This window comes from Zea mays, chromosome 7, assembly GCF_902167145.1.
Source record: "Zea mays cultivar B73 chromosome 7, Zm-B73-REFERENCE-NAM-5.0, whole genome shotgun sequence".
NCBI lineage: Eukaryota > Viridiplantae > Streptophyta > Magnoliopsida > Poales > Poaceae > Zea > Zea mays.
Window position 1 is genome coordinate 88842085 of NC_050102.1, and position 26385 is coordinate 88868469.

The following is a 26385-nucleotide window of genomic DNA, read 5'->3' on the forward strand; positions in this document are numbered from 1 at the left end:
GCCAAGGACCCTGTAAACGTCCGAGACGGCCTCGGACATGGCCGCGTGGTCGGCCTCCCTCTGCTCGGCCTCCCCGGCAAGCGCCTTGGCGGACCCATCAAGGGCGGACTCGAGCTCTGCGAACAGCCAGAAGAAAGATCTCAAACACAAGCAGAGGAAACAAGCAGGGACGAAAACCAAGGATGGCCAAGGCGTACCTCCGGCTCGGGCACGCTGCTCCGAGGCTGCAACCTGGGCTACGGCTAAGTCGGCCGCAAGGGTTTCGGCCCGGCCTTCGACCTCGGCAGCCCGGCCCCGAGATTGGTCCCGCTCCTTGACGACCTGGTCGAACTCTGACTGCTGTCGTTGCGCTTCAGCGCGCGCCATGACCGCCTCCGCGCGCGCCGCTGCCGCCTCGGCTCTCAGGTCGGTGCAGAGCAACTGAAGGTCCGCTACCTCAGCACCCAGCTGAGAGAGGCGCGCAGTGGCCCCGGCGAGCGAGGTCCTCAGGGATCGCAGCGAGCCCCAGACGTCGACCTCGCGGCGGATGAACGACGACTTGGCGGCGCTCCGATCCGTCAGATCCTGAGGGAAGGAGGCGGGGCGTCACGAAAGACGCCTTGGTCACAAAAGAAAAAAAGGTATGCTTGAAACCGTTACCTGGAGGATTTTGGGGACGTCCCTGCAGAAAACCTCCAGCGACGACCGGAGCGACCCCACCGTTGCTTCGGCACACTCGCGGAGCTCATCCCAGGACTGGTCCTCCCGTTCATCGTCGAGAACGAAGACGGGATTCGAAGCCTCACGGGTCCGGAACCGGAGCAGTTGGCGCCGGCCCTCGGAGCTTCGCCGCACAACGACGAGGCTGCCGCCCGGCGGGACGGATCGCGTCTCCACGCCCCCCTCTTCCGAGGCACCGAGCGCCGACGCCTCAGCCGTCTCAACGTCGGCGGCGACCTGTCGCCCCCCAACTGGGACGGCGGCGACTTCAGTAGCGGCAGGCGCCGGCATGGCCGGCACGTCCGGTGGGCACGGGGCCACGTCCGCGTCAGCCGCCTCCCCAATCACAATGGCCGCCTCAGTAGAAGAGCCAGCCTCGGGAACCCGCTCCACGGTGACTGGTGCCGCCTGGGCCCCCTGCTGCGGAGCACCTTGCGAGAAGGTCGGCTGAACGGCAAGGCCCGGAGCGGCGCTGGCCGCGCAGGCCGGCGTCGTCTTAAGAGCCTTCCGGGGTGCCAGGTCGGTCAGGCCATGGCTGCGCTTGCTGAGGGAAAAAGAAAAATCACGGCCGGGACATATGAATGAAAAGCCAGGACGAAGACATTCCGAGATACTTACCCGCTCCGGGCCATGATCAACCGTGCCTGGGGGGAGGTCTCTTGGATCTCGACCCCCGGAACCGCCGCCGAGGTCCGCTTCGCCGGCAACTTCGGCACCACCCTTGCTTTGAACGCCCTGGACGCCCGGGGGGCGGACTGCCCAGGCACTGTCACGGCGACCTGAGGGTCGCTCCCCTGCGCTGCCGGCGCGAGCGGCGGCTCTCGGGGAGCAGACGCCCTGGCCTGGCCCCCCGGGGTCGCCTCAGCTCCTCCAGCCGAGGGGTCAGGTACCCTCTCGGGTTGCCCCCGCCCCTCGGGCCGGGACCCCGACGTCCCGACTCCGGGGGCTGACGGCATCAGCCCGCTCGGGGGCTGGCTTGACGGCTCCTGGCCAAACCCCAAGCCGGGGCTGAGGCCGAGGCAGGCGGCCATGTCGTCCTCCTCGTCATCATCTTCATCATCGTCGTCGTCGTCGGGCGTTTCCGGCGACGGCTCCCTCGGGAGCCCCTCCCTCTCCTGCCGGCGACGAAGCTTTTCCAAGGCGTCTCGAGCCCGCCTCCGCTCGCGGGCCCGGGCCTTCTCCGCGTCCTTCTTTTTCTTCTTCTCCTCCGCGGCGACCCGCCACTCTGCTCGGTCCACCGCATCCTGCGGGACCCGTGGCAGGGAAGGCTTGTGCCACCCCACCTCCTGAAGAAGGGGGAAAAATCCCAATCGTAAGAACCAGGGGCAACCCGACGCAGGAGAAAGAGAGAAGCAGACACTCACCAGAGTCACGCACCCTTGGTCTGGGCGCATCAAAAGCTGGGAGAAGGCGTTGGGGTCCGGCTTCCCCAACGCGACGGACACCCGCCCGTAGAGGACATCGAAGGGAAGAGGATCAGAGGACATCCGCGAGCCCTCCAAGTCAGCCTCCGGTGTCATCTCCCAAAGCGACAGCCGTCGCTCCGCCAAGGGAAGCACCCTCCGACGGTGGATGGCGGCAATCACTCCCGCAGCGGTGAGTCCTCCCTTCCGCAACGCCTCCAAGGCCTGGAGAAGGGGTTCGAGGTTCTTTTGTCTTTCGTGCGGGGTCCCGTAGCGCCAAGCATCGGTGGCGGTGGTGACTACCCGCTGGGAGAACGGCGGGAGCAACTCGCCGTCATTCCGGAGGTAGAACCACCGGCGCTGCCACCCCTTGTTCGAGGACGCGAGGATGGCGGGAATATACAGCGACGCCCGCGACTACCTCAGCAGGAGGGTGCAGCCGCCGGCCCAGCACCGCTGCGCGGACCTTCCTCTCCCCCGTCGGCGATGTAAGTAGAGGGACTCTAACTCTCATCAAGAGGATGACACTATGAGTTGGGACAATTTTCTGTTTATTTCCTCAAACACTACACAATGCCATACCCGTCTAAGGGTCGGGATACATATTTATAGCCCAAGGGGCTGCAGCATATGCTTCCTAGAGTTGCGAATATGCTGTCCTACAAACTGCACTAACCACTAGGTGCTGTTGTACTCTAGTCAAAAGAAAAAACTGCAGCAAGCTGCTGTCCTCCAAAGAACTGAAACTGAAAAAGGAGATGCCTGCAGGCTGTCCTCGCAGTCAAAAGACTGCTGCTGTGCTGCCTGCCGCAGTCCTTGCTGTCTGCCGCAGTCCTTGCAGTCAAAAGCTGCTGCGTTGCTGCTGTCCTGCAACAGAGATGCTGTGCGGACTGCGGACTCAAAAGCTGCTGCGTTGCTGCTGTCCTGCAGCAGAGATGCTGTGCGGACTGCGGACTGTCCTCCACACATGACTTATTCCATCATTCTCCCCCTAAGTCTTGTGTGTCGCCTTGTGGGAAAGTTGAGCCATTCCGGACCTGGAGCAAAGCTCAACAAACTTAATCTTCCCAAGGGGCTTGGTGAGCAGGTCTGCAAGTTGATCCTTGGTGTTGATGTAGCGCGCCTTGATGCTCCCTTCTGCCAAGCAGTCTCGGATGAAGTGGTATCTCAGCCGGATGTGCTTGCTCCGTTCATGGAACACGGGGTTCTTGGCCAATGCCAGAGCGGACTGGCTGTCCACCCTGAGTTCCACCGCTCCAGTGTCTCTCCCGAGGAGATCACCGAGCAGTCGAACCAGCCAGAGCGCCTGAGTCGAAGCAGTGGACGCCGCTATGTACTCGGCCTCGCAGCTGGACATGGCCACCACCTGCTGCTTGACCGACTGCCAGCTAATGAGGCACTTGCCGAGGAAGAAGAGGATCCCGCTTGTGCTCTTGCTAGTGTCGATGTCGCCGGCGTGGTCGCTGTCGCTGTACCCGACAAGGTGTGCCTCCCCAGGGCACCTCGGGTAGTAGAGACCGTGGTCGAGAGTCCCCGCAACATAGCGGATGATCCTCTTCACAGCCTGCTCATGCTCCGTCGTCGGTCGCTGCAAGAACCGACTAACGTAGCCGACGGAGTATGCCAAGTCAGGTCGTGTGTGGACGAGGTAGCGAAGGCTCCCCACAAGACGCCGGTACTGAGTAGCATCCACCTCCTCCGTCGTGCTGTCGCGACTCAGCTTCAGCCTCTCCTCCATCGGAGTGAGAGCTGGGTTGCAGTCGGTGAGCCCAGCCAGCTCAACAATGCGCCTGGCATAGGCGGTCTGGCGAAGTGTGATCCCGGAGTCTCCCTGGTGCACCTCAATCCCCAGGTAGAAGGAGAGATGCCCCAGGTCACTCATTTGGAAGGTGGCCTTCATCTCTTCCTTAAACGCTGCCACCTCTGCATCCTTGGCGCCGGTGATCACCAAGTCGTCGACGTAGACACCCACCAGCAGGGCATTATCTCCATTGCCCCGCCGATAGATGGCCGCCTCGTGCGGGCTTGGCATGAAGCCCATCCTCTTGAGCGTGGAATCCAGCTTGGCATTCCACGCCCTTGGTGCCTGTCGCAAGCCGTAGAGAGCCTTGCGCAGGCGCAACACCTTGCCCTCCTTGCCAGGGATCGCAAAACCTGGCGGCTGGTGTACATAGACCTCCTCCTTTAAGTCGCCGTTAAGAAACGCCGACTTGACATCCATGTGATGAACATGCCAGCCCTCCAGGGCTGCCAGCGCAAGGAGGAGTCGCACGGATTCCATCCGTGCTACAGGGGCGAAGGCATCGTCGAAGTCGATCCCCTCCTGCTGCAAGAAACCGCGTGCCACCAAGCGAGCCTTATGCTTGACGATGGCGCCGGCTTCATCCCTCTTCAGTTTGAACACCCACTTAAGGGTGATCGCGCGATGACCATGAGGGAGATCAGCGAGCTCCCAAGTGCGGTTCGTCTCAACCGCGTCCATCTCCGACTGCATCGCGGCACGCCAAGCCGCATGTTGCTCGGCCTCCGCGAAAGACCGAGGCTCACCATCGTCGCATGCAAGATGCAACTCTCCTGCCAGAATGCGAGATGCAGGGCCTGGCACCGACGGGTCGATGAGAAGGCCCTCCACCCTTCGATACCGCAACGGCTCGCCGTCGTAGCACGCGTCGACGCGCTCCTCGTCGCAGGACAGAGGGGTCACGAGCTCCACTGGGTCGTGCTCGACACGAGCTGGTGTCGGAGAGGACGTTCCCGGAGAGGGTACCGTCGGTGCTGGAGTACGTGGTGGCGAAGAGCTCGCTGTAGCCGGAGTCGTGGCTGGAGTGCGTGGTGGTGAAGAGCTCGTTGTAGCAGGAGCTGGAGAGTGTGGCGCTGGAGTCGGTGGAGACTTGGGGGCTGGGGTAGACCTGCTCGGAGGAGAGTTGCCTACTCCCCCAGCTCCCTCAAAGTGGACGTACTCGATGGTGAAGTCGTACGTCGGAGTCGTGCCGTCGTCCACCGCCTTGTCCCACGCCCATCCTCGCCCTTCGTCGAACACTACGTCGCGCGCCGTGCGCACACGCTGTGTTCTTGGGTCAAGGATGCGGTAGGCCTTCGAGCCCTCCGCGTAGCCAATGAACACCCCCGGGGTGCTCCTATCGTCGAGCTTGCTGATGTGGCCAAGCTCCTTGGTGAACGCGAGGCAGCCGAAGACCCGTAGGTGAGAGACCGCCGGCTTGCGCCCATGCCAAGCCTCGTACGGTGTCATCCCGTTGAGAGCCTTGGTGGGCGAGCGGTTGAGGATGTAAACCGCTGTCACCACCGCCTCTCCCCAGAAGACAGCTGGCATTCCTCTCTGCTTGAGGAGAGCCCGAGCCATCCCCACAACCGTCTGGTTGCGCCGCTCGACGACGCCGTTCTGCTGCGGGCTGTACGGCGCGGAGTAGTGACGCTGAACGCCCTCATCCGCGCAGTACGATGCGAACTCAGCCGCCGTGAATTCGCCGCCGTTGTCGGTGCGCAGCACGCGCAGCTTGCGGCCGCACTCCGCCTCCGTAGCGACCTGCACACGCCTGATGGCGTTCGCAGCCTCTCCCTTGCTGCCAAGGATCATCACCCACATGTAGCGGGAGAGATCGTCGACGAGCAGCAAGAAGTAGCGTCGTCCTCCTGGTGTGGCTGGTGTCACCGGGCCACACAAGTCCCCATGCACGAGCTCGAGCCTCTCCTTGGCTCGGAAGCTCGACTGCTGGGGAAAGGGGAGTCGTCTCTGCTTTGTCAACACGCAGACATCGCAGAATTGCTCCACATGGTCAAGGCACGGCAGGCCTCGTACCATCTCCTTGGCGCTGAGCCGCTTCAGGGCTTCGAAGTTAAGGTGCCCGAAGCGCTCGTGCCACTGCCATGCCCCGTCGTCTCGACGAGCAGCAATGCAGCAAGGTTGTGCCACCTTCACATTGAGGATGTAAAGCCGATTTGCACTCCTGCGTACCTTGGCAAGAAGGCGACGAGAGGGATCCCAGATCCTCATGACTCCGTGCTCGACCTACACGCGCGAACCGTTCTCATCCAGCTGTCCCAAGCTGATGATAGAGTTCCTCAACGCGGGGATGTAGTAGACTCCGGTGAGCAGCCTGTGCTCACCAGACGTGGCGGTGAAGACGACTGAGCCGGCGCCCTTGATCTCCACGCCGGAGGCGTCCCCAAACTTGACGGAGCCTCGGACGCTAGAGTCAAGCTCGGTGAAGAACTCCCGTCGGCCGGTCATGTGATGAGTGGCGCCGGTGTCGAGGCACCATCCTTCGATCATGTCCTTGTTGGAGCCGTCGCCGAGGAAAGCGCGTGCTTTCGACTCATCAAGGTGGAGGAGTGCCGCTGCGGCTGGTGCCGCTGGAGATGGCTCGATGCTTGCATGTGCCAGGAGCAGGGCCTCCTCCTCCACCTCCGCCTGTGCGACGTTGGCCTGGCCACGTCGTGGCTGCCGACAATCCCTGGCCCAGTGGCCAAGCTTGCCGCAGTTGTGGCAGTCGTCGTCTCGTGCCGGCTTCTTGTTGCCGACGGCGCCGCCTTGGGCACCTCCACGTGCACCACCCTCAGCATGTCCTCGCGCCCCGGCCTGGGCGCCTCCACACGACTTGCGCGGCTTGCCGCGTTTGCGGCCTCGTGTCGAGGAGGACTCCCCCTGCTTCTTGTCACCCTGGCAGGCCTCCCACTGCTCCCGAGTGAGATGTAGCTTCCCGCCGATAGTGATAGGCCCAGAGAGAGCCTGTGGTTCGTCGCCGTCGACCACCTTGAGGCGACCAATCGCCTCTTCGATCGTCATCGTGGAGAGGTCTAGCAGAGACTCGATCGAGCGAGCAATCTGCCTGTACTTCTCGGGGATGCAACGGAAGAGCTTCTCAACAGCTCTCTCCTCATCGTAGGTGTCGTCGCCGAACTGCACCATCTTCTGCAACAGAGTGTTGAGGCGGAGAGCAAAGTCATCAACATCCTCACCTGGCTTGAAGGCCAGGTTCTCCCACTCCTTGCGAAGTGCCTGCAGTGTGGTCTTGCGGGCACGATCGCTGCCGATGCGGGTCGCAGCGATGGCGTCCCAGGCCTCCTTGGCAGTCCGCTTCTGGGAAAGCGAAAACTGCATCTCGGGCGGGACTGCAGCAATGAGGGCATCCAGCGCCCGCCGATCCTCGTGGTAGTCGACGTCGTCGTAACGAACTGCTTCCCACATGTGGCGAACCTGGAGCCGTACCCTCATCACCGCGACCCACTCGACGTAGTTGGTCTTGGTGAGGGTAGGCCACCCACCGCCGGGATCGATGTCCCTGACAATGGCTTGGGCCATGCGGCGACCATGGTACCGATCCGGGGAGGGAGAACCGCGCCGCCTGTAGAGGCCGCGATCTCCGTCGACTCGGTCGCCGCCGCCGGGAGCACCGCCGGCGCGTCTACGCCCGTCTGGGCTGCCGCCGCGTGCGCCCCCGCCTGGAGCGTCGTCAGCGTGTCGGCGCCTATCCGGGCTGCCGCCACGCGCGCCCCCATGGGGATGCGCGGCTGCCCACTGTGCCGCCTGCTCTCGCGCTGCTTCCCTCGCCAGCCTGAGCTCGTCGTCGGTGTTGTCGTCGACAGAAGCAGAGCTGCCAGCTCTACTGCCGCGCAGAACCTCGAGCTCTGTTGCCGCCGCACGTGCAGCATCCGCCGCCTCCGCTGCTTCTACTTCCGCTCTCGCCGCTGCCAGTTCCGCCGCCGCCAACCGTGCTGCCCTCGCCGCTGTCGCTGCAGCCGCTGCTGCTGCTCGCTCGCGTTCTTGTGCCGCGGCGACCTCGGCCTCCTGCTGGCGCCGCGCACTCGAAGTGGCCGAGCGTAGGGACATGGTGGGCTAGTGAGGGGTCGCTGCGTGTGGAAGAGGCTGTCTCAGACGAAAGGCTGCTCGTCTGAGCAGGGGAGGAAGGAACAGTTGGAGCTCTTGCTGCCGACTGAGTGTGGGGAGAGGCACGAGAAGGAGATGAGCACGAGATGTTTAGGCTGCAGGATAGTTTGGCTTTGATACCAATTGTAAGTAGAGGGACTCTAACTCTCATCAAGAGGATGACACTATGAGTTGGGACAATTTTCTGTTTATTTCCTCAAACACTACACAATGCCATACCCGTCTAAGGGTCGGGATACATATTTATAGCCCAAGGGGCTGCAGCATATGCTTCCTAGAGTTGCGAATATGCTGTCCTACAAACTGCACTAACCACTAGGTGCTGTTGTACTCTAGTCAAAAGAAAAAACTGCAGCAAGCTGCTGTCCTCCAAAAAACTGAAATTGAAAAAGGAGATGCCTGCAGGCTGTCCTCGCAGTCAAAAGACTGCTGCTGTGCTGCCTGCCGCAGTCCTTGCTGTCTGCCGCAGTCCTTGCAGTCAAAAGCTGCTGCGTTGCTGCTGTCCTGCAGCAGAGATGCTGTGCGGACTGCGGACTCAAAAGCTGCTGCGTTGCTGCTGTCCTGCAGCAGAGATGCTGTGCGGACTGCGGACTGTCCTCCACACATGACTTATTCCATCAGGCGAGGCAAAAAGCTCCGCGAAAAAGAGATGGGTCCACAAATCCCAAAGGGGGGCGATCCCCAAGTACCCCTCGCACACCGCTACGAAGATGGCGGCCTGCGAGATGGAGTTGGGGCTAAGGTTGTGCAACTCCACCCCGTAGTGGTGCAGGATCGCCCGCATGAAGCGGCTCGCCGGCACACCAAATCCCCGCTCGTGGAAGGAGACGAAGCTCACGATGTACCCCGGCGGTGGGGACGGAGCGGCTCCACCCACAGGGGGAATCCATTCCGGTCGCTGCTCGTCGGTGAGAGGGCGAAGTAAACCCTCGCCAACAAGATCCTCCAGATCACTCGCCGTCACCGTGGAAAAAGGCCATGGGTCGCGCGGCGAGATGAGTCACCCGGTCAGCCATCACCAAGCGGAAGGGGTGGCGGCGCAAGGGGCAGGGAGGGCGGTTTCCTCTTCTCTGGCTAAGTCTCTCGGGTCGCGAAAACCTAAGAGGGAGGCAGGAGGCGGAGCGAAGAACCATCACCAGACCCTCACCCGGGTATATAAAGACCAAGGCGAGACCGGTTCAAACGTTCCGCCCGGACCGGACGCGGGATTCGAAGACGCAAAACGAAACAGTCGTTCCCCGGATGGCTCGCACGCGCAACGGCCGCCCCGCGAACCACTCGCCCCGTCGCATTAACTCCGCGGCGGGACAGGCGGCGCCTCTAGCAGGAGAAGCAGGCGACGCTTCGCCTTCGCCGTAATAACCGCGCCAAAAAAGGTACGCCGCGTCGTTCGATTTCGTATCCTTTTCCTTTTCTCCTCTTTCTCTCTCTTGCAACAGGGACCGGGAAAGGGAGATACCCCGAAAAGGATCCTTCCCTGTGAAGGAACCAGGCTCCGAGCCACCCTACTGATCAGAGGTTCGAAGGCTTGGCCCCCCGGAAGGGTTCGACAGCCGCCTCAGATCGCGTGGGCCCTACACCCACTACTGGTCAGAGGTTCGAAGGTCGGCCCGTCGGAAGGGTTCCACGGCCGCCTTAGGCTACTCGGGCTCCGCGCCCACTACTGATCAGGGGTTCGAAGGCTGGCCCCCGAAGGGTTCACAGCCGCCTCAGACGCCGAGCGAGGGATGACCATGGGTACGTTCGATACATAACCAAGGCTCGGGCTGCGCTCCCGAGGTACCCTAGGACATTTCCGAGACCAACGGGAGCGATCTTGTAACGGAATCCCATCAGAGGGAGGCATCGAGCCCTCGGACCCTGTCGCCAGGGGACCGGGTCCGGCAGATCACCCGCAGGTACTTTTGGGCGTGCCTCTGGGCCCCTAGCCGACCCCTAACGAACGGGGCACGGACGTCCACTCGGATTACCCGCTTGCAGCTCACCGGAGACACCATGTTCGGCGCCCATCGAGGGCAACATGGCGTTTTCCCCCCCTCCTCCTTGCGGAAAGGCGACACAGGGGCGTATGTAAAAAAGCCGAGTCTGTCCCTGATCGCCCTCTCGCCCTGTGCAGAGGCTCGGGGGCTGCTCTCGCAAACCCGGCTCCGGCCGAACCGTTGACAGCGTCAACATACCAGCTCGAGAACTTGGGACCCGACCGTACACCCGGGCTATGGCCAGCTCGCATGAGGGAACAACCAGACCAGCCGAAGCATTACGCAAGGCATTAAGACCTCGAAGGAGTAAAACCACTCCTCCGAGGCCTCGGGGGCTACACCCGGCGGGTGCGCTCGCGCGCACCCACTGGAACGAAATGCAACCGAGAAAGGCTGGTCCCCTTGCAAAAAAGTGCGACGAAAGCCTACAAGCGAGTGCTAACACTCCCTTCGAGGCTCGGGGGCTACTGTCGGGGACCATAATTAGGGGTACCCTCAAGGCTCCTAATTCTCAGCTGGTAACCCCCATCAGCATAAAGCTGCAAAGGCCTGATGGGTGCGACTAAGTCAGGGATCAGTTCATTCGAGCGACTCGATCACGCCTCGCCCGAGCCTAGCCTCGGACAAGGGCAGCCGACCCCGGAGGATTTCCGTCTCGCCCGAGGCCCCCCTCCAACGGCGAACATATTTCCGGCTCGCCCGAGGCCCTGCCTTCGCTAAGAAGCAACCCTGACCAAATCGCCGCACCAACCGACCAAATCGCAGGAGCATTTAATGCAAAGGTGGCCTGACACCTTTATCCTGACGCGCGCCCCCCAGCCGGCAGAGCCGAAGTGACCGCCGTCACTTCGCCGCTCCACTGACCGGCCTGACAGAAGGACAGCGCCGCCTGCGCCACTCCGACTGCGGTGCCACTTGACAGAGTGAGACTGACAGGCAGTCAGGCCCGGCCGAAGGCACCATAGGAAGCTCCGCTTCGCCCGACCCCGGCCGAAGGCACCATAGGAAGCTCCGCTTCGCCCGACCCAGGGCTCGGACTCGGGCTAAGTCCCGGAAGACGGCGAACTCCGCTCCGCCCGACCCAGGGCTCGGACTCGGGCTAAGTCCCGGAAGACGACGAACTCCGCTCCGCCCGACCCAGGGCTCGGACTCGGGCTAAGTCCCGGAAGACGACGAACTCTGCTCCGCCCGACCCAGGGCTCGGACTCGGGCTAAGTCCCGGAAGACGGCGAACTCCGCTCCGCCTGACCCAGGGCTCGGACTCGGGCTAAGTCCCGGAAGACGACGAACTCCGCTCCGCCCGACCCAGGGCTCGGACTCGGGCTAAGTCCCGGAAGACGACGAACTCCGCTCCGCCCGAACCAGGGCTCGGACTCGGGCTCAGCCCCAGAAGACGACGAACTCCGCTCCGCCCGACCCAGGGCTCGGACTCGGGCTCAGCCCCAGAAGACGACGAACTCCGCTTCGCCCGACCCCAGGGCTCGGACTCCACCCTGGCCTCAGCCGACGGCCTCCGCCTCGCCCAACCCAGGGGCTCAGACTCGACCTCGGCCACGGAATACAGACTCGACCTCGGCTTCGGAGGAGCTTCCACATCGCCCAACCTAGGGCGCAGACAAGCCACGTCAACTGGAGGTGCCATCATCGCCCTACCCCGAGCTGACTCGGGCCGCAGGAAACAAGACCGGTGTCCCATCTGGCTCGCTCCGCCAGATAGGCAATGATGGCGCCCCGCATACTCAGTGACGACGGCGGCTCTCAGCCCCCTTACGGAAGCAAGAGGACGTCAGCAAGGACTCAACCGCTCCGACAGCTGTCCCTCCGCCAGGCTCCATCGCTCCTCCGACGGCCACGACATCACACCAGCTGGGTGCCAAAATCTCTCCGGCTGCCACAACGGCATGTACTTAGGGCGCTAGCTCTCCTCCGCTAGACACGTAGCACTCTGCTACACCCCCCCATTGTACACCTGGATCCTCTCCTTACGCCTATAAAAGGAAGGACCAGGGCCCTCTTAGAGAGGGTTGGCCGCGCGGGGACGAGGACGAGACAGACGCTCGCTTGGGGGCCGCTCGCTCCCTCTCCCGCGTGGACGCTTGTAACCCCCTACTGCAAGCGCACCCGACCTGGGCGCGGGACGAACACGAAGGCCGCGGGATTCCCACCTCTCTCACGCCGGTCTCCGGCCGCCTCGCTCTCCCCCCTTCGCGCTCGCCCTCGCGCTCCACCCATCTGGGCTGGGGCACGCGGCGACATTCACTCGTCGGCCCAGGGACCCCCCGGTCTCGAAACGCCGACAGGGCCCTTGGGGAACTTGCTCAGCAAGATTCCCTATTTTGTAAGGTTTTTCTTTCTGTCTAATATATAAGATGCGCAGTTCTTCTGTGTGTTCGATAAAAAAAATTGGGAGCGAGGAATTCATTTATGAGAAGAAATGTTATGAATGACAGACATCCACCGTTTAGTTCCTTGTGCCAGATAGGAAAATCAAGCATTTGCTAGCATGGGTGATGGTAAATATGAGTGGTTTCTTTGATGATAATGTCTAACATGTGACTTAGCCCTTCACGGCTAAACTTCTCAACTTCCTGTTAAATGCTGATCATGGCCAAGATTTAGAAGTAGGTACTTTAGTCACCTATTATTGAGATAATTTCCTATTGCTTCAAAATCGTTGCTCTTATTTTAGCTGTTCCTTATTTTGATTCATTTGTCTTTTCTTACCAGTCACTGAAGATTTCTCTTGTCCATTTTGCTATGTACGATGTGGAAGCTTCAAGGTTTGAAAGCAAAGTTTCTTTTATATCATCTTTGCAGATATGTCATAGCTTGCTGTAGTGTGCTGGTCATAAGGATTATGCACATTCTAGCTTGCTAATGTTTATGTCAAAAACACTCATTCTTTTGTTTTTCTTGAACACAAAAGGAAACACACATTCTTTTATTACTTCACACAACACAATTGGTTTATTCTATATCGTAGTGAGCCTGTTAGATTATTTATTTCTTTCTTCATTCTTAATTCACTTAATATTTTCTTAATTCTTAAGTCACATCTAATATAATTGTTTTGGTCATACTAGGGTCTAGGATGCCATTTAAACTCATCACATGATCTATTCCACTATGAGTTTTGGGTTGGTAAACCTCTGAAATCTCCATTACATAATCATCTTCAATCCTCGTAGTTTTATAAATATAATAATTTTATGTTACAGATATCTGAAGAGTACCAGGTTGTTAATGTTAGTCTGAAGGCTGATGCTTGGAGAACAGAGGTAAATTTATGACAGACATAAAGTTTAAGCTGTTTTTTTTTTCAGATTCAATTTCTGTTTGGTATATGGAGCTGTAGTTGATGAGTTTCGTACTTTATATATGTGTTTAACACTTTAACTTAATATGTCCCTCAGTGTTCTTCCAAAGGTTCGTTTAAATGGAGGCTCCACTTAGTTGGGCAAACCGAAGGCATTGCATGTTCCTTAGTCCAGGACGACTCCCTGCTTTGTGATTTCCTTCCTTTCTTGAGTGCAGAAGCCAAGGATGAAAGAGCATTGGCTATTCTATATCTCCAATCAAATTCCTTACATAGTGTATTGTGTACCTCAATGATTTTTTGGTGGATAATGTTTTACATGCTTAACAATGCATGGTTACTATTTCTTTAAATGGAAGCACTCTTAACTGTATTTGGTAACTAATGATCCTAACTGGCAGCTTTTTGCGGAGGGCGTTGATCCAAGGCATCAAACATTTTCTTATCGGTATGCTCATTCTCCATTGCTTTCTGAATATGACCACTTTATTTTGGTTACCTAATCTAATTCTGTTACATCAGCTCAAGGTTTAAGAAGCGTAGACGATCAAAGAACACAATGGAGAAAATCAGGCATGTACACTCACATATTATGGAATCAGGTTCACCTGAAGATGAGGCAGGATCTGAGGACAACTTTGTGCAAGGGGAGAATGGTACATTTTCATCACATGGTCACTTTAATTGGTACATGTATTCTTATCATTATAAAAAAGGGACTGTATAAACAACACTTCTTTCTGTTACCAGTTCTTTTTTGGAAAAAAATAACTGCTCTGGGCAGTCTTGTACTTAACACTAGATTATCTTTATGTGGCGAAATTCGTAGTTAGAGTTACTAATTTATCTTCTTAGCCCATTCGTAATCCTGCTGCTTTTTAACCATGAGGTTGGTATTTCAATCCGTCAGAGCAGCATATATTTTTTTCTCGAACGCGTAGGAGACGTACACATCATTGTACTAAGAAGAATGAGAACAATAGGTCCATAATGGACCAGAACAAGATAAGAGGCCCCTCACGGTGGCCAAAAACACAAATACAGGAAGGGTCCACAACAAACTAACTAAATAAAAAAAACCATCTATTGAATTCTTGGAATAGGAATTGTAAGGAGAGCCAGATTCTTGGCTCTAGCTAGCTTCCACATTTCACATTCATTCACATTATGCTCACCATAGTTATTAAGGCGGTAAGGCGAGTTAAGGCGAGCGCCCCCCTTTTTACCTTTTAGGTGGTAAGGCGTAAGGCGAGGCGACACCTTAATTATATAGTATAATTATTAATTATATAGTAATGCAAAAGATTAGACCAAATATTATTTATATAACACTAATTCGAAATTAATAAGCAAGCTAGCACAAGTTTAGTAGGTCCATTTCAGCCTAGTAGTAGGGAGAAACAGGAAAAAAAGAAAAAGAAAAAGAAAAAAGCCCACAATCAATCCGCCCAATAGCCCAACTCCAGTTTTAGGTTAAAATATAAGTCCCCAGTTAGCAGCCGGCAACACTCCCCCACGCGTCATCTCTTCTCCCCCTCCCTTGCGGCTCCATCATCTCTGGCTTCCCCTCCCCAGCATCTCTCCGTCCCTCGCATCCTTCCTCCTCTGACTGGTCGACTGGGGCCGTGCGTCGTGCCCTTCACGTTGTCGTCGTTCGTCGCTGCGCGCTGCCGACGCAGGCGCCCCGCCCCGCCCCGCCCCGCAGCCTTACTCCATGGCGTCGCTCCAATGACGCCTCAATGACGCCCCGTCGACGCCATGCGCCATGACAGACGCCTTACGCTCCACGACAAGGCGCGTCAGACGCCTCAGGTTTCGCGCACGCCTTAGCGCCTAAGCGACGCTAAGGCGATGCTTTAAGGACGCTTTGATAACCATGATGCTCACAACCCCTTCTTTTGGGTCTTCTGCACCAGATCATTACAACTCTTCAGCATGAGTTCGCGAAAGGATTTGGGTCATCTTCACCACTTTCTAGGGATTGTTGTTGAGCGCTATCCAGATTGTTGGAATTGGTGAAACCCTAACCCTAACTCAGGGTTGAGACATGTATTAATAGACCAATGATGTTGGGCCCGGCCCATTACACAAGGGTATGAAGGTAATTACAAGGGGCTAACCCCAGAACACTAAACGGGTTCTAACACTCCCTCGCAGTCTTCAACTCTATCCTGTACAGATGTTGAGACTGAATCGAAAGTTGGTGAAGACACTGGACGGCAACCCCTTGGTGAAGATGTCTGCGAACTGCAACATGGTTGGGACGCTGAGAACCCGAATGTTAGCGGCGACGACACGCTCACAGACAAAGTGCAGGTCAATCTCCACGTGCTTCATGCGCTGATGCTGCACATGATTGGTGGAGAGGTAGACCGCGCTGACGTTGTCGCCGCTGACAACGGTGGCTTGCTGGAGGGGGTTGTGAAGCTCCTGGAGAAGCTGACGCAGCCAGGAGGCCTCTACCACAACGTTGGCCACGCGGTACTCGGCTTCTGCCAGGAGGCAGCTTGATGATCTGTGGTGAGGCGGTTGAAGCACCGTCCTTTAAAGGTCTCCAATAAATGCTTACGTGGGTGACGCTCGAGACGTCTCCTGTTTCTGCGTATGGGGACTTTCAACCAGAATGAAGCCTTTACGGTCTTCAATGTTCCTCGGACTCTTGGGGTGCACCGACGACTGCAGGATAATCCTTGGGCAGGCGTACACCTCTGCCGCAGAAACTTGTCTCGCGGAGGCCTGCAAGGTCTCAGCCAGGACGTCCTAGCGAGCAGCGCCGCCAGACGCCGCCGAGGCTGAAACCGAGGCTGTTCCCGCAAGAAGGATGTCCTTGAACAAGGGAGACTCCTCTCCAGTCGACGAGCTGGGCGACGAACTGGGATCCCTCCACCTGAGAGCTTTGTTTAGTCCTTAATTCAATTTGATAGTTTTTTGTTGTACAATATCCCATTGTACTTAAGAGTCTTTTTGAATATTTGTTGCACTGCATTCTTCCTTCTTGGTGCTGTAAAAGTTGAGCGTCTACTTGATGAACTGGCTGTTTCTGATTTGCAATTATCACCGATTTGCCTGCTAAGAAAACCTGCATTGTCGCCCTGCTCTAGCATTTGTCTAGGACTCTGAGTCCTATTCCCTTTGTTGCCTACTTTTCCTTACCCAGATGGTAAACTTTTCAGGGACTTCTGTAGCAAATGCTTCGATTGATCCTGCTCAATCTTTACATGGCAGCAATCTTTCACCACCAACAGTACTACAGTTTGGGAAGACAAGGAAGCTATCTGAGAGATCTGACCCTAGAAAGTAGTCCTTTGTACATTCTTGATACCATGTTACTGGTCATGATATTGTTCCTTATGATAATACAATTGGAATGTGGTTAATTTATTGTTTGTTTTTTTGTATTATTTGCAGTCGGCAACTCCTGCAAAAACGACAGTTCTTCCATTCTCACAGGGCGCAGGTGAAAAGTTATTACTCTTTTCATCTATCCTTTTCTCTCGGATTTATGTAGGAGAGCTGCGTGCTATTTCATTAAGGTAGACAAAAAGTAGTACATGAGTCTGGGAAGAATCTTCCTGAGTACACACACCCAACAAACAGAACTAGGTTACAGCCACACCAAGTACTAAAAAAAAGACTAGAGCCTCTATGAAGCTTAAACTCCAGACGTCTGTAACCTGGTGAGGAGACCAGGGAGCTTAGACTTAGAGGCACCCGCCATGCAGTCATGCACCACAAACCACATTCCTTGTTGGCAGCCTAAATGCCTCCTTCACATTTGGGCCTCAGCTTCAAATACACATGCATTACGGTTTTAACAGATCGCCCAAGTTACCAGGATTATCAGGGAAGTGAGACACTTCCACAGGTCTTTTGGTACAGCCTAACATGCTTTCTTCCAGCGACTAGAGAAACGGGAGTCTACACTTCCTGGTGCCAAATTTAAAAGGCCTAGGTGCTGAAGAATCATGATCCAAACTTGTCGAGTGAAAACAAATTAAACCAGCAAATGGTGAATCAACTCTTTGGCCTCATCATAGAATCCTCCAGATGTGGCTGGCCGTGCTTTGCTAGGCGATCAGCCGTCCAGCACCGGTTGTGAAACGCAACCATATGAAAAACTTGCAGCATGGAGGTGCCCAGTGTTAGATGTGTATGTTACAACTGTAATGGGCTCAGGCCCAACCCACATACTATTGCATCTATTAATATAGCAACCCAACCCAAATTATGGTTTGGGAGGTTTCATCTCCAACATGGTATCAAACCTCCTCTCTCCTCCCTGCCTCCCCTAGCCACTGACCCTCTCCCACCCCCGCTAGGGTTGGGACTTGTATATATAGACCAAGAGTTATTGGGCCTGGCTCATTACACAAGGATATGACGGTAATTACAAGAGGCTAATCCCAACCCTAACCGGGGCTCTAACAGCTACGGAGCCTCATCTTTTACATTGCTCATGATGCTATCCCAACTAGGTGAGGCACCCTCAAACACACACATATTTCTATGCTTCCAAATCGACCAAGCCACCAAAACCACCAAAGAATTAAATCCCTTGCGTGATTGTCTTGGTATCTGCCGCGTTGCCTGACGCCACCACTCTACAAAAAAACTATCACTTGAGCCTGGGGCATACTGCTGAAGGCTAGCCATCCTTAGGACTGAGAACCACACAGTTCGTGCAAAAGCGCAAGAGATGAGTAAATGTTGCATATTCTCCTCTTCGTGATCGCACCAAGGGCAACGTTCAGGGTGTTCAAGCCCTCGACGAGCCAGCCTGTCCGCAGTCCAACAACGGTTCAACACAGCTAGCCATATGAAAAACTTACATCAAGGTGGAGCCCAGGTCTTCTAAATTTCTTTCCATGGCTCAAAATCAACAGCCCCGACCAGGAAGGAACAGTAAGCGGATTGGGTTGAGAACTCTCCTGTAGATGAAGGGGTCCGAATGTGTTGATCTTCGATTCCAGGATGAAGTTCAAAATCTGCTAGGGTATCCCAAAGTTGGAGGTATTCTACCAATGCTGCAGCTGATAGTCCTCCCCTAATATCCCTTACCCATGCATTACTATCCAAAGCGTCCTGCATAGATCTTCTCTTGACAGCTCTCTTCACCATCTATGAATAAAGTGGAGGGAGATCAGCTAAAGATTTTCCATGAAGCCATTTATCCCTCCAAAAAAGGTGTTGCTGCCATCACCTATAATGGAAGAAATTGAAATGTGGAACATGGCCATTGAGTTGGGGTGAAGCTGTATATCTAAATCAGCCCAAGGCCTATCAGGTTGGGTCTTTCTTAACCACAGTCATCTCATTCTTAACGCCCAACCCATAATTTCCAAGTCTAGAATTCTGTCTAGAATTCCTAATCCACCAAGATCAAGGGGCCTCTGAACTCGTCCCCAGGCTACAAGACAGTGTCCTCCCCTATTTATCTCCTTCTGAGCCTTCCACAAGAAGGCTCTCCGAATCTTGTCAATGGCTTTGATGACCCACTTGGGGATTTCCATGGCTAAAAGTTGATATATGGGTATGGTCGATAACACTGCTCGAACAATGTTACTCTACCAGACGGGTTTATCAAGGAAGCCTTCCACCCTGGTAATTTATCAGCATCCTTATCAATTAACTCATAAAAAGCAGCATTTGGAAGTTTCTTTACTAATAAGGGGAGTCCCAAGTAACCGCATGGAAAGTCCTGCACCTTGCAGGGAAGAGAATTCTGCACAACCGCAATGTCCTGTTCTTTTTTTTTCTCGAAAGCGCAGGAGAACTGCGCATCATTATCATTAAGCAGAAGAAGTTTTACAGGGCCAAAAGACAGCCCAAAACCATACAAAGTGCTCCTTACGGAGGCCAAAAACAAGCATACAAGAAACAATCCATAAAGTAAAAACTAAAGGAAACCACCCTTAGAGAGAAAGACCAACAACACTTAGAGTACTGGTAGAGGAGCAGCAAGGTGAGACAATCCCTTGGCCCCAGCCACAACCCACTTCCTTGTTTCATCATCAGCAAGCCGAAGAAGCAGGTTCAGGCTTGGAGGCAAATGATAAAAAACACATCTGTTACGATGTTAAGCCCCCATAATTATCAGGGAGTCCACCCTTTCTTGATCAGTCATGTTACAACATCAGAAGCCTCTTCCCACCCGTCCAAGAAGATCTCAGATCCCTGTAGAGGAGCAAGAGAGTGGATACCATATTTTCTCAGCAGAAGGTCCTAGCAAACACACAGGACACCATAAGGTGGTTTGTTGTCTCCTCTTCCTGATCACATAGAGGGCACTTATCTGGATGATTCAAACCTCTTTTGGCCAGTCTATCTGCAGTCCAACATTTGTTTTGGGACACAAGCCCAATGAAGAATTTGCACTTTGAGGGAGCCCAAGATTTCCAAACCCGGCTATAGTGCCCGCTATAGTGCCCAAATGAACATGACCCCAAGAAAAAACCCTTGTAAGCCTCCTTTGCTGAATAAATGCCATTAGTTGCCGCAATAAAAATATGTCTATCTTCCCTGCCGGGCTGTAACTCAATATCTGAGAGCAGGTCCCATAAGTGAAGATAGTCAATCAAGCTCCAACTGTAATTGCACCCTTAATATCTGAAATCCAATTTCTATTTGACAGGGCCTCCTGGACAGTTCTCTTGGAAACAACAGCTTTTAGGATTGCATGGAGCAATCTAGGGGCCAAATCAGAAATCCTTCTTCCATTTATCCATTTGTTTGTCCAGAATAAAGTATTGTTTCCATCCCCTACTTCAGAAATCAAACTTTTGCAAAGAAAGATTGAGCCTTCCTAGGAACCTGGATAGAGAGACCTATCCAGGGTTGATGATGGTCAGTCTTCTTCAGCCAAAGCCACCTCATTTTCAAGGCCCAACAAACCTCCTTCAGGCTAGAGATGCCCAGACCTCCCAGCTGCAAAGGTCTGCAAACCTTACCCCAGGCCACCAAGCAATGGCTGTCAGAACCGACGAGTGATCGCCGGCGACGAACACGAACGAAGGTGAACATACAGACACAGACAAACTCGAACACAGTGGTTTTGATGCTGCCTGAAAGCGCAGCGTTTTCTGTTTAGCTTTCCTCCTTTTATTCCAACAACTGAAAGGGGAAACGAACATCGCTGAGAGTTTCGTGCCACCCCCTTGGTCGTGTCCATCTCCACGTCCGCATGACACGCACTGATCTGCGAGTTCAGCTAAGACCGAGCGATTCTCGGCATGATCTCCTAAGCGCTCGGCCACCACACAACGGCGCTCGGCGCATGCAGGCTAAGTGCAAACGATTGAATCAGTAAACATGCACCTAACTAACTCTATCGGTCTATCCGACTAAGGTGCAAGACTTAATCAAAAGATAACAATGGCTAAAAGAACATGTTGAACCAAGACCCTTCTTCTAGCCCTAGTCATCAGGTCTGCCTTCCAGTTTGGTAACTGGTCAGCAATTTTGTCCACAAAAGGCTGGAACTGTTGTTTGTTCAGCTTGTGTAATGAAAGGGGGAGACCCAAATATTTGCAAGGGAAAGAGGCCACTATACATGGAAGTAAGGATTGGACCTCATATATAGCATCATGAGAGCATCTGATAGGGTATATATTAGACTTCTGAGCATTATTAAACAGTCCAGATGCATCTCCAAGAAGCTGCAAGATATCCAGGGTCACAAAATTATCAGATTCCGTGGGATGTAGAAATAGGGCCACGTCATCTGCATACATTGAGATCCTGTGGAGCTTCTTCCTTCTTGAAAGTTGCTTTAAGAGGCCTGCCTCTTCTGCCTTACTGAATAATGCTCCCAAGACATCCATTACCAGAATGAACACCATAGGAGAGGGGATCACCCTGTCTAAGTCCCCTTCTATGCATAATAAACTCACCTGGGAAGCCATTCAGTAAAACTTGTGTTGAGGAGGAGGCCAGCAGACCACAAATCATGTCTCCATATTTGGCCAAAACCCATATGTTGCATAACCTTAATAAGGAAAGCCCAAGACACAGAATCAAAGGCCTTAGTTATATCTAACTTGAGCATGGATCGGAGTCACGGAGCATTTGCTGATGTTGGTGACCAATCCTTAAATTTGTAATTTGGTCTTCCATGAAACTTGAAACTGCATGAAAATAAAGTGAGTGGTCTAGCTAGGAGGCATGCAGAAATATTTGGACAGAGTGGTCCTTCAATCCTCTGTTTGTCATGTGATGTACGTTTTGATCTCTTTGTTATTTTATTATGATGGCTAATAACATGGAAAACAAGTTACACAAATTTAGCAGTAGATTTTTTTCTCGAACAGCGCACGAGAACTGCGCGTCATTTCATTTAAGGAAGAAAGAGGTACAAGGGTCAAAAGTGACCTGAAACACAAACACCCACCCACACACACACGCCTCCCCTTAAATACAACCGTCGCGCCACATCAATGAAGAAAGGCGACCACAACCTATACAACCTACAGAGCTAACTAAGCTCCAGTAGGAACCGACCCAAAAACAAGTTCCTGGAGCTTGGCAGCTCCCGCCAAGCACCAAAGCCCACCCTCCACATTAACAGCTTTTAGCACTTCCTCAACACATGGTCTTGAATTGTCAAAGACACACCTGTTGCGGTGTTTCCAAATCTTCCAAGCCACCAACGTAATTAGAGAATTGAGGCCTCTACGAAGCCCCTTGGGAACAGCAACAACAGTTCTCTTCCACCAACCTGAGAATCGAGACACAGGGCTGAGGAGCCAACTGCAGCAGCCCCAACTGTTGAAGGATTAGGGCCCAAATTTGGCGAGCAAAAACACACCCAACCAACAAGTGATGCACCGTCTCATTCATCTGGTCACAAAATGGACAAGACACTGGATGGGGCAGGTTCCTCCGCTCAAGACGATCAGCGGTCCAAACCCGATTATGATACACCAACCATATAAAGAACTTACAACGTGACGGGGCCCAGGTTTTCCAGATTCTCTTCCAAGGGCCAAACTTGGTAGAGCCCACGAAGAAGGCCTCATACGCAGACTTGCTGCTATAACAACCATCTTGTGTCAACTTCCACCTGAACTGATCAGGAACATCAGATTGCAGCACGACCTCCTCAACAAAATCCCACACCTGGAGGTACTCAATTAAAACCTGAACAGTAAGAGCACCCTTGATATCACGAACCCAACTCCGCCCAAACAAGGCCTGAGCCACAGTCTTTCGCTTAGCAGTTCACATAGGGACAGCTCTGAAAAGATTGGGCGCCATCTCAGCCATAGTAAGCCCATCCAACCAACGGTCAGACCAGAAAATAATTTTCTCACCATTCCCAACCACGGCATTCACAGCCATATCGAAGAGGGCCCGAGCTTTATAAGGAATAGAAATTGAGTGACCAGCCCACGGCCTCTCCACATCAGTCTTCTGAGCCCAAAGCCATCTAATTCTCAGGGCCTAACCTAGAAGCTCAAGATTATGGATTCCAAGGCCGCCATACTGAAGAGGTCTCTGGACCTTTTCCCAAGCTACCAAGCAGTTACCTCCATTAGCTTGTTGATGTCCCTTCCACAAGAACCCCCGCCGCTTTTTATCAATAGCCTTGATGAACCATTTCGGGAGATCCAAAGCTATAAGCAAATAAATAGGAACAGCAGTGAGAACCACTTTCACTAGCACAAGACGCCCAACCCTATTCATCAAAGAAGCTTTCCACCCAGGAAGGTAATCTGCCACCTTATCCACAAAGGCCAGCAACACCTCTTTAGAAGGCTTACAGATTGTGAGAGGAAGTCCCAAATAAGTGCAAGGAAAAGCTTTAACCGAACAAGAGAGAGTTTCCACAGTAAGAGCCAGCTCATCATCGGAACAATGAATAGGGGAGACCGAGCTCTTAGCCAGGTTGGTCCGGAGGCCCCAAAATGAAAGCTGCCAAACACTTTTTAATTAGATTCTTCACATTGTTCTACACATATGGTATGCCTTCATTTGAAGTCTTGCCTGATTTTATGATTATAATTCATTGTAGCCAATGCAACTGGAGCAAGTGTTCTCGGACCGTGATAGTGAAGATGAAGTTGATGATGATATTGCTGACTTCGAGGATAGAAGAGTAAGATATGACATCTTTATCTCTGAACTTTGAAGCATTGAATCTGTGCATGTTTTTACATCCACAGCTCGTGTCATTTCTGCCTAGCTGTTCAATTATTTTGAATTTTAAATATGCTTACTACATGCAGATGCTTGATGATTTTGTTGATGTTACGAAAGATGAAAAACTTATTATGCATATGTGGAATTCATTTGTTCGAAAACAAAGGTTAGTCCTATCCACAAATACCCATTATTCTGACTATCATAATATGAAGGTGTGATTGATTCTGCTGTTACTAATAGTTCGTGCAGACAAGCATCTTGGGTGAACAATCTACAATCTGTGTGTTTAGTTTTAGCCATTCCTGTATGGAGCAAAATACATTCTCTCTTGTGATTAGTTTTAGCCATTTCTGTATGAAGTAACAGTTACTGAAAGCAATGGGTTAAAACAATAGATTGATTATGGAGACATGGAATTGATAGAAGTATCACCAGCGTTGGATATCCTTGCCTATCAAGATTAGGAACCAATGTATAGAGACCCATATAACAGGTTCAAGGCCCAAACACGTCCACTAGACATGGCCAATAAGGCCTTTGCGGCCGTCTAATACCCCCTCACGGTTAGAGATTCGATACTAGAGACATTGAGGGTAGGGTTAGATCCTATAACAACATTCCAGAACAAAGTGAAGATCAATTTTAATATGTTTGATGCGTTGGCGCTAAACTGGATGGATGATATGTATGTAGATGGTGCTATGTCACAATACACAAGGGTGGCATGACAAGATGAGCAGTGGTGGTCCACTCGCAAAGAAGATGGCGCAGCTAGGAGGTCTTTACTACTCAACTACAGCTATTGCACTGACTACATTGGTATTTTGCACTAGCTACATTGTGGTATTTTGCTTCTGCATTGAATTTGGACACAATGTTTTGTCGTTTGGAGAGTGAGGAGATGAGATTATCCTTGAGAAAAATCACCCTAAGGTGGACTTGTGAGTGTCAGGAGCCAACCCAATTGGTGTCGAAGCGAATGACCAGATCGACCTGTGTTGAAGGTTGTAGGAGAAGCTTGAGATGGAGAGCATCGCTGATGTACGCGGAATGTGCTTGAAAGTTGCAAGATGAGGGTCTCTTGGATCATGCAATATGTATTGTCTAGTCTGGTTAACATGATTCATATGTAGCATAGCGCTACATGGTGAGGATGAGGTTGCACCAGCGGGTGTAGGTAGAGGAAGCCATGTTCAGGAGGACAGGGACCGAAGAGTGACGTTCTGAACACCCTTTTGTCTACGTGTAGATGTTGGTGATGCTAGTGGCCTCGTACACCTAAGGGGTATGGCCACTAGGGGCTTCGGGCGAGGGTCGAGGTAGGAAGAGCCAGTGAGATGGCGCTTAGTCTCGACAGGCTGTCGAGTGAGAGCATCCGTCGCGGTGCATTTGTGCTCCTAGGCGAGGGCTGTGACCCGTTCCCGCTCGCAGGTAGCAGCCACAATGGCCTTAGCAGCCCTGAAGGTCACAACCAGAGTAAAGTGGGTAGCCGCAATGTTGGAGGGTGGAAGGGTGAACGGCGAATGCGCGAAAGATTGGGAGGGCCAAATCGAGACGCCTTGGACGGTGGAAGGCGCACCCAGGTCGGCACCGGTGTTCAGGCCACATGGGGCCACGCTGGCGGCAGCGAGGCCTGTGCCTAGGCCAGCCAGTCTCAGGCCACTGGGGCAACTAGGTCAGCGGTAGCCAGGCCCTAGCCCTAGCTTCTTCCCATATATTTATAGAGCATGTTAATGGGATGCAGCCCATTAAACCTCTAATCTAAATTGTGTATGATTGGCTATTGGGCATATTGCTAACAATCTCGCACTTGCACTAGAGACAATCATATAGGCATGTACCAATGTTCCATCCCCTTAAGTGTGTGACCCGTTAGGTTTATGTGCAGACGACAGTGAATGGAACCTTTCCAAACCACAAGGCAGTAGCGGTACCTAGCAGGACATACTAACCCCGAATGTAAATAAAAAATAATATCGGCTGAACCTTGATACATTCATGTACTAATCCTTTTGTTGCACGATATCTGTCAAGCTCAAGGCAAGATACGTGCCATCCTTAACCATTCACTCGATCAAACAGTGGATTCAACTCATGACTAACATTTAGTCATTGTTATTAACTCTTTAATCATATTGGCATAGCCATGCACTATCCAATCCAACTATCTCGAGGGGCCCAAAGATATGTCTCCTGTTATGAGGGGCAAATCCCATTTTGATCCGCACATATCCTATTCCACCCTTCATGGTACACTTGAAGACTCCTTTATGACTACCCAGCTACGGCGTAGCGATTGGGAGTCCCAAAATGCACAATTACACATAGTGAGAAACAATGGTGATCTTAGGTCTAAGTATTTAGTAGGTGTACCACTCGAAAACAACTAATGGCTCATACAAAATAACAATCCCAATAGTGTTTCGGGGTGGGTCAATCCAACACCATGTTCAATAACATGTGTTCACATTATTAATCTGATACTCTATATCCATGATCCGTGAAACATGATCATCAATTAATACATGTGCTAGTCCGTGCATACTCATTATCTCATATAACGATATGGACTAGGCATTATCTAGAATAACACCATAATCAACAAAGAGTTTCACGAACAAGTCACATACTTGATAATCGATGTAAATGATAGTTATTCAGACAACACTTTATTCAATAGTATATAAACATAGTCATGACATAGGTCTCTCACATATTCACACTAGAATCACTGATGTAAGCATCTTATGCCCATAGATCTTATGTGTGCCTCATGTTTTGCTTGTGAAAGAGGTTTCGTCAATGAATTTGCAACATTTTGAATTTGTGTGCACCTTGCAAATCTTCACATCACCTTGTTTTATGATCTCGCGAATGAGGTGATAGCGCCGTAATATATGTTTGGTCTTTTGGTGTGATCTAGGCTCCTTTGCGTATGCAATG

General features: G+C 53.0%; 1 protein-coding gene across 11 annotated transcripts in view; it reads left to right on the top strand.

Moving 5' to 3' along the window:
- LOC542512 (VEF family protein) overlaps positions 1-26385 on the top strand; it is a 72644-nt gene that overhangs the window by 34917 nt on the left and 11342 nt on the right. Inside the window, exons 11-21 of one of the 11 annotated variants that reach the window (XR_004851301.1) lie at positions 12714-12766; positions 13070-13123; positions 13205-13264; positions 13400-13579; positions 13704-13750; positions 13825-13958; positions 16476-16599; positions 16711-16759; positions 23312-23395; positions 23526-23605; positions 24136-24261. Coding sequence is in view for 5 of the 11 variants with exons in the window: in XM_020540727.2 (XP_020396316.1) it covers positions 12714-12766; positions 13070-13123; positions 13205-13264; positions 13400-13579; positions 13704-13750; positions 13825-13958; positions 16476-16599; positions 16711-16759; positions 23312-23395; positions 23526-23605; positions 23683-23776 (959 nt within the window). In the remaining 6 variants the exon portion in view is untranslated. Of the gene's footprint in view, positions 1-12713; positions 12767-13069; positions 13124-13204; positions 13265-13399; positions 13580-13703; positions 13751-13824; positions 13959-16475; positions 16610-16710; positions 16760-23311; positions 23396-23525; positions 23606-23682; positions 23835-24135; positions 24262-26385 lie in introns of those variants that run through there. The other 10 variants (XR_004851300.1, XR_004851303.1, XM_020540727.2 and 7 more) reach the window with 10 other exon arrangements.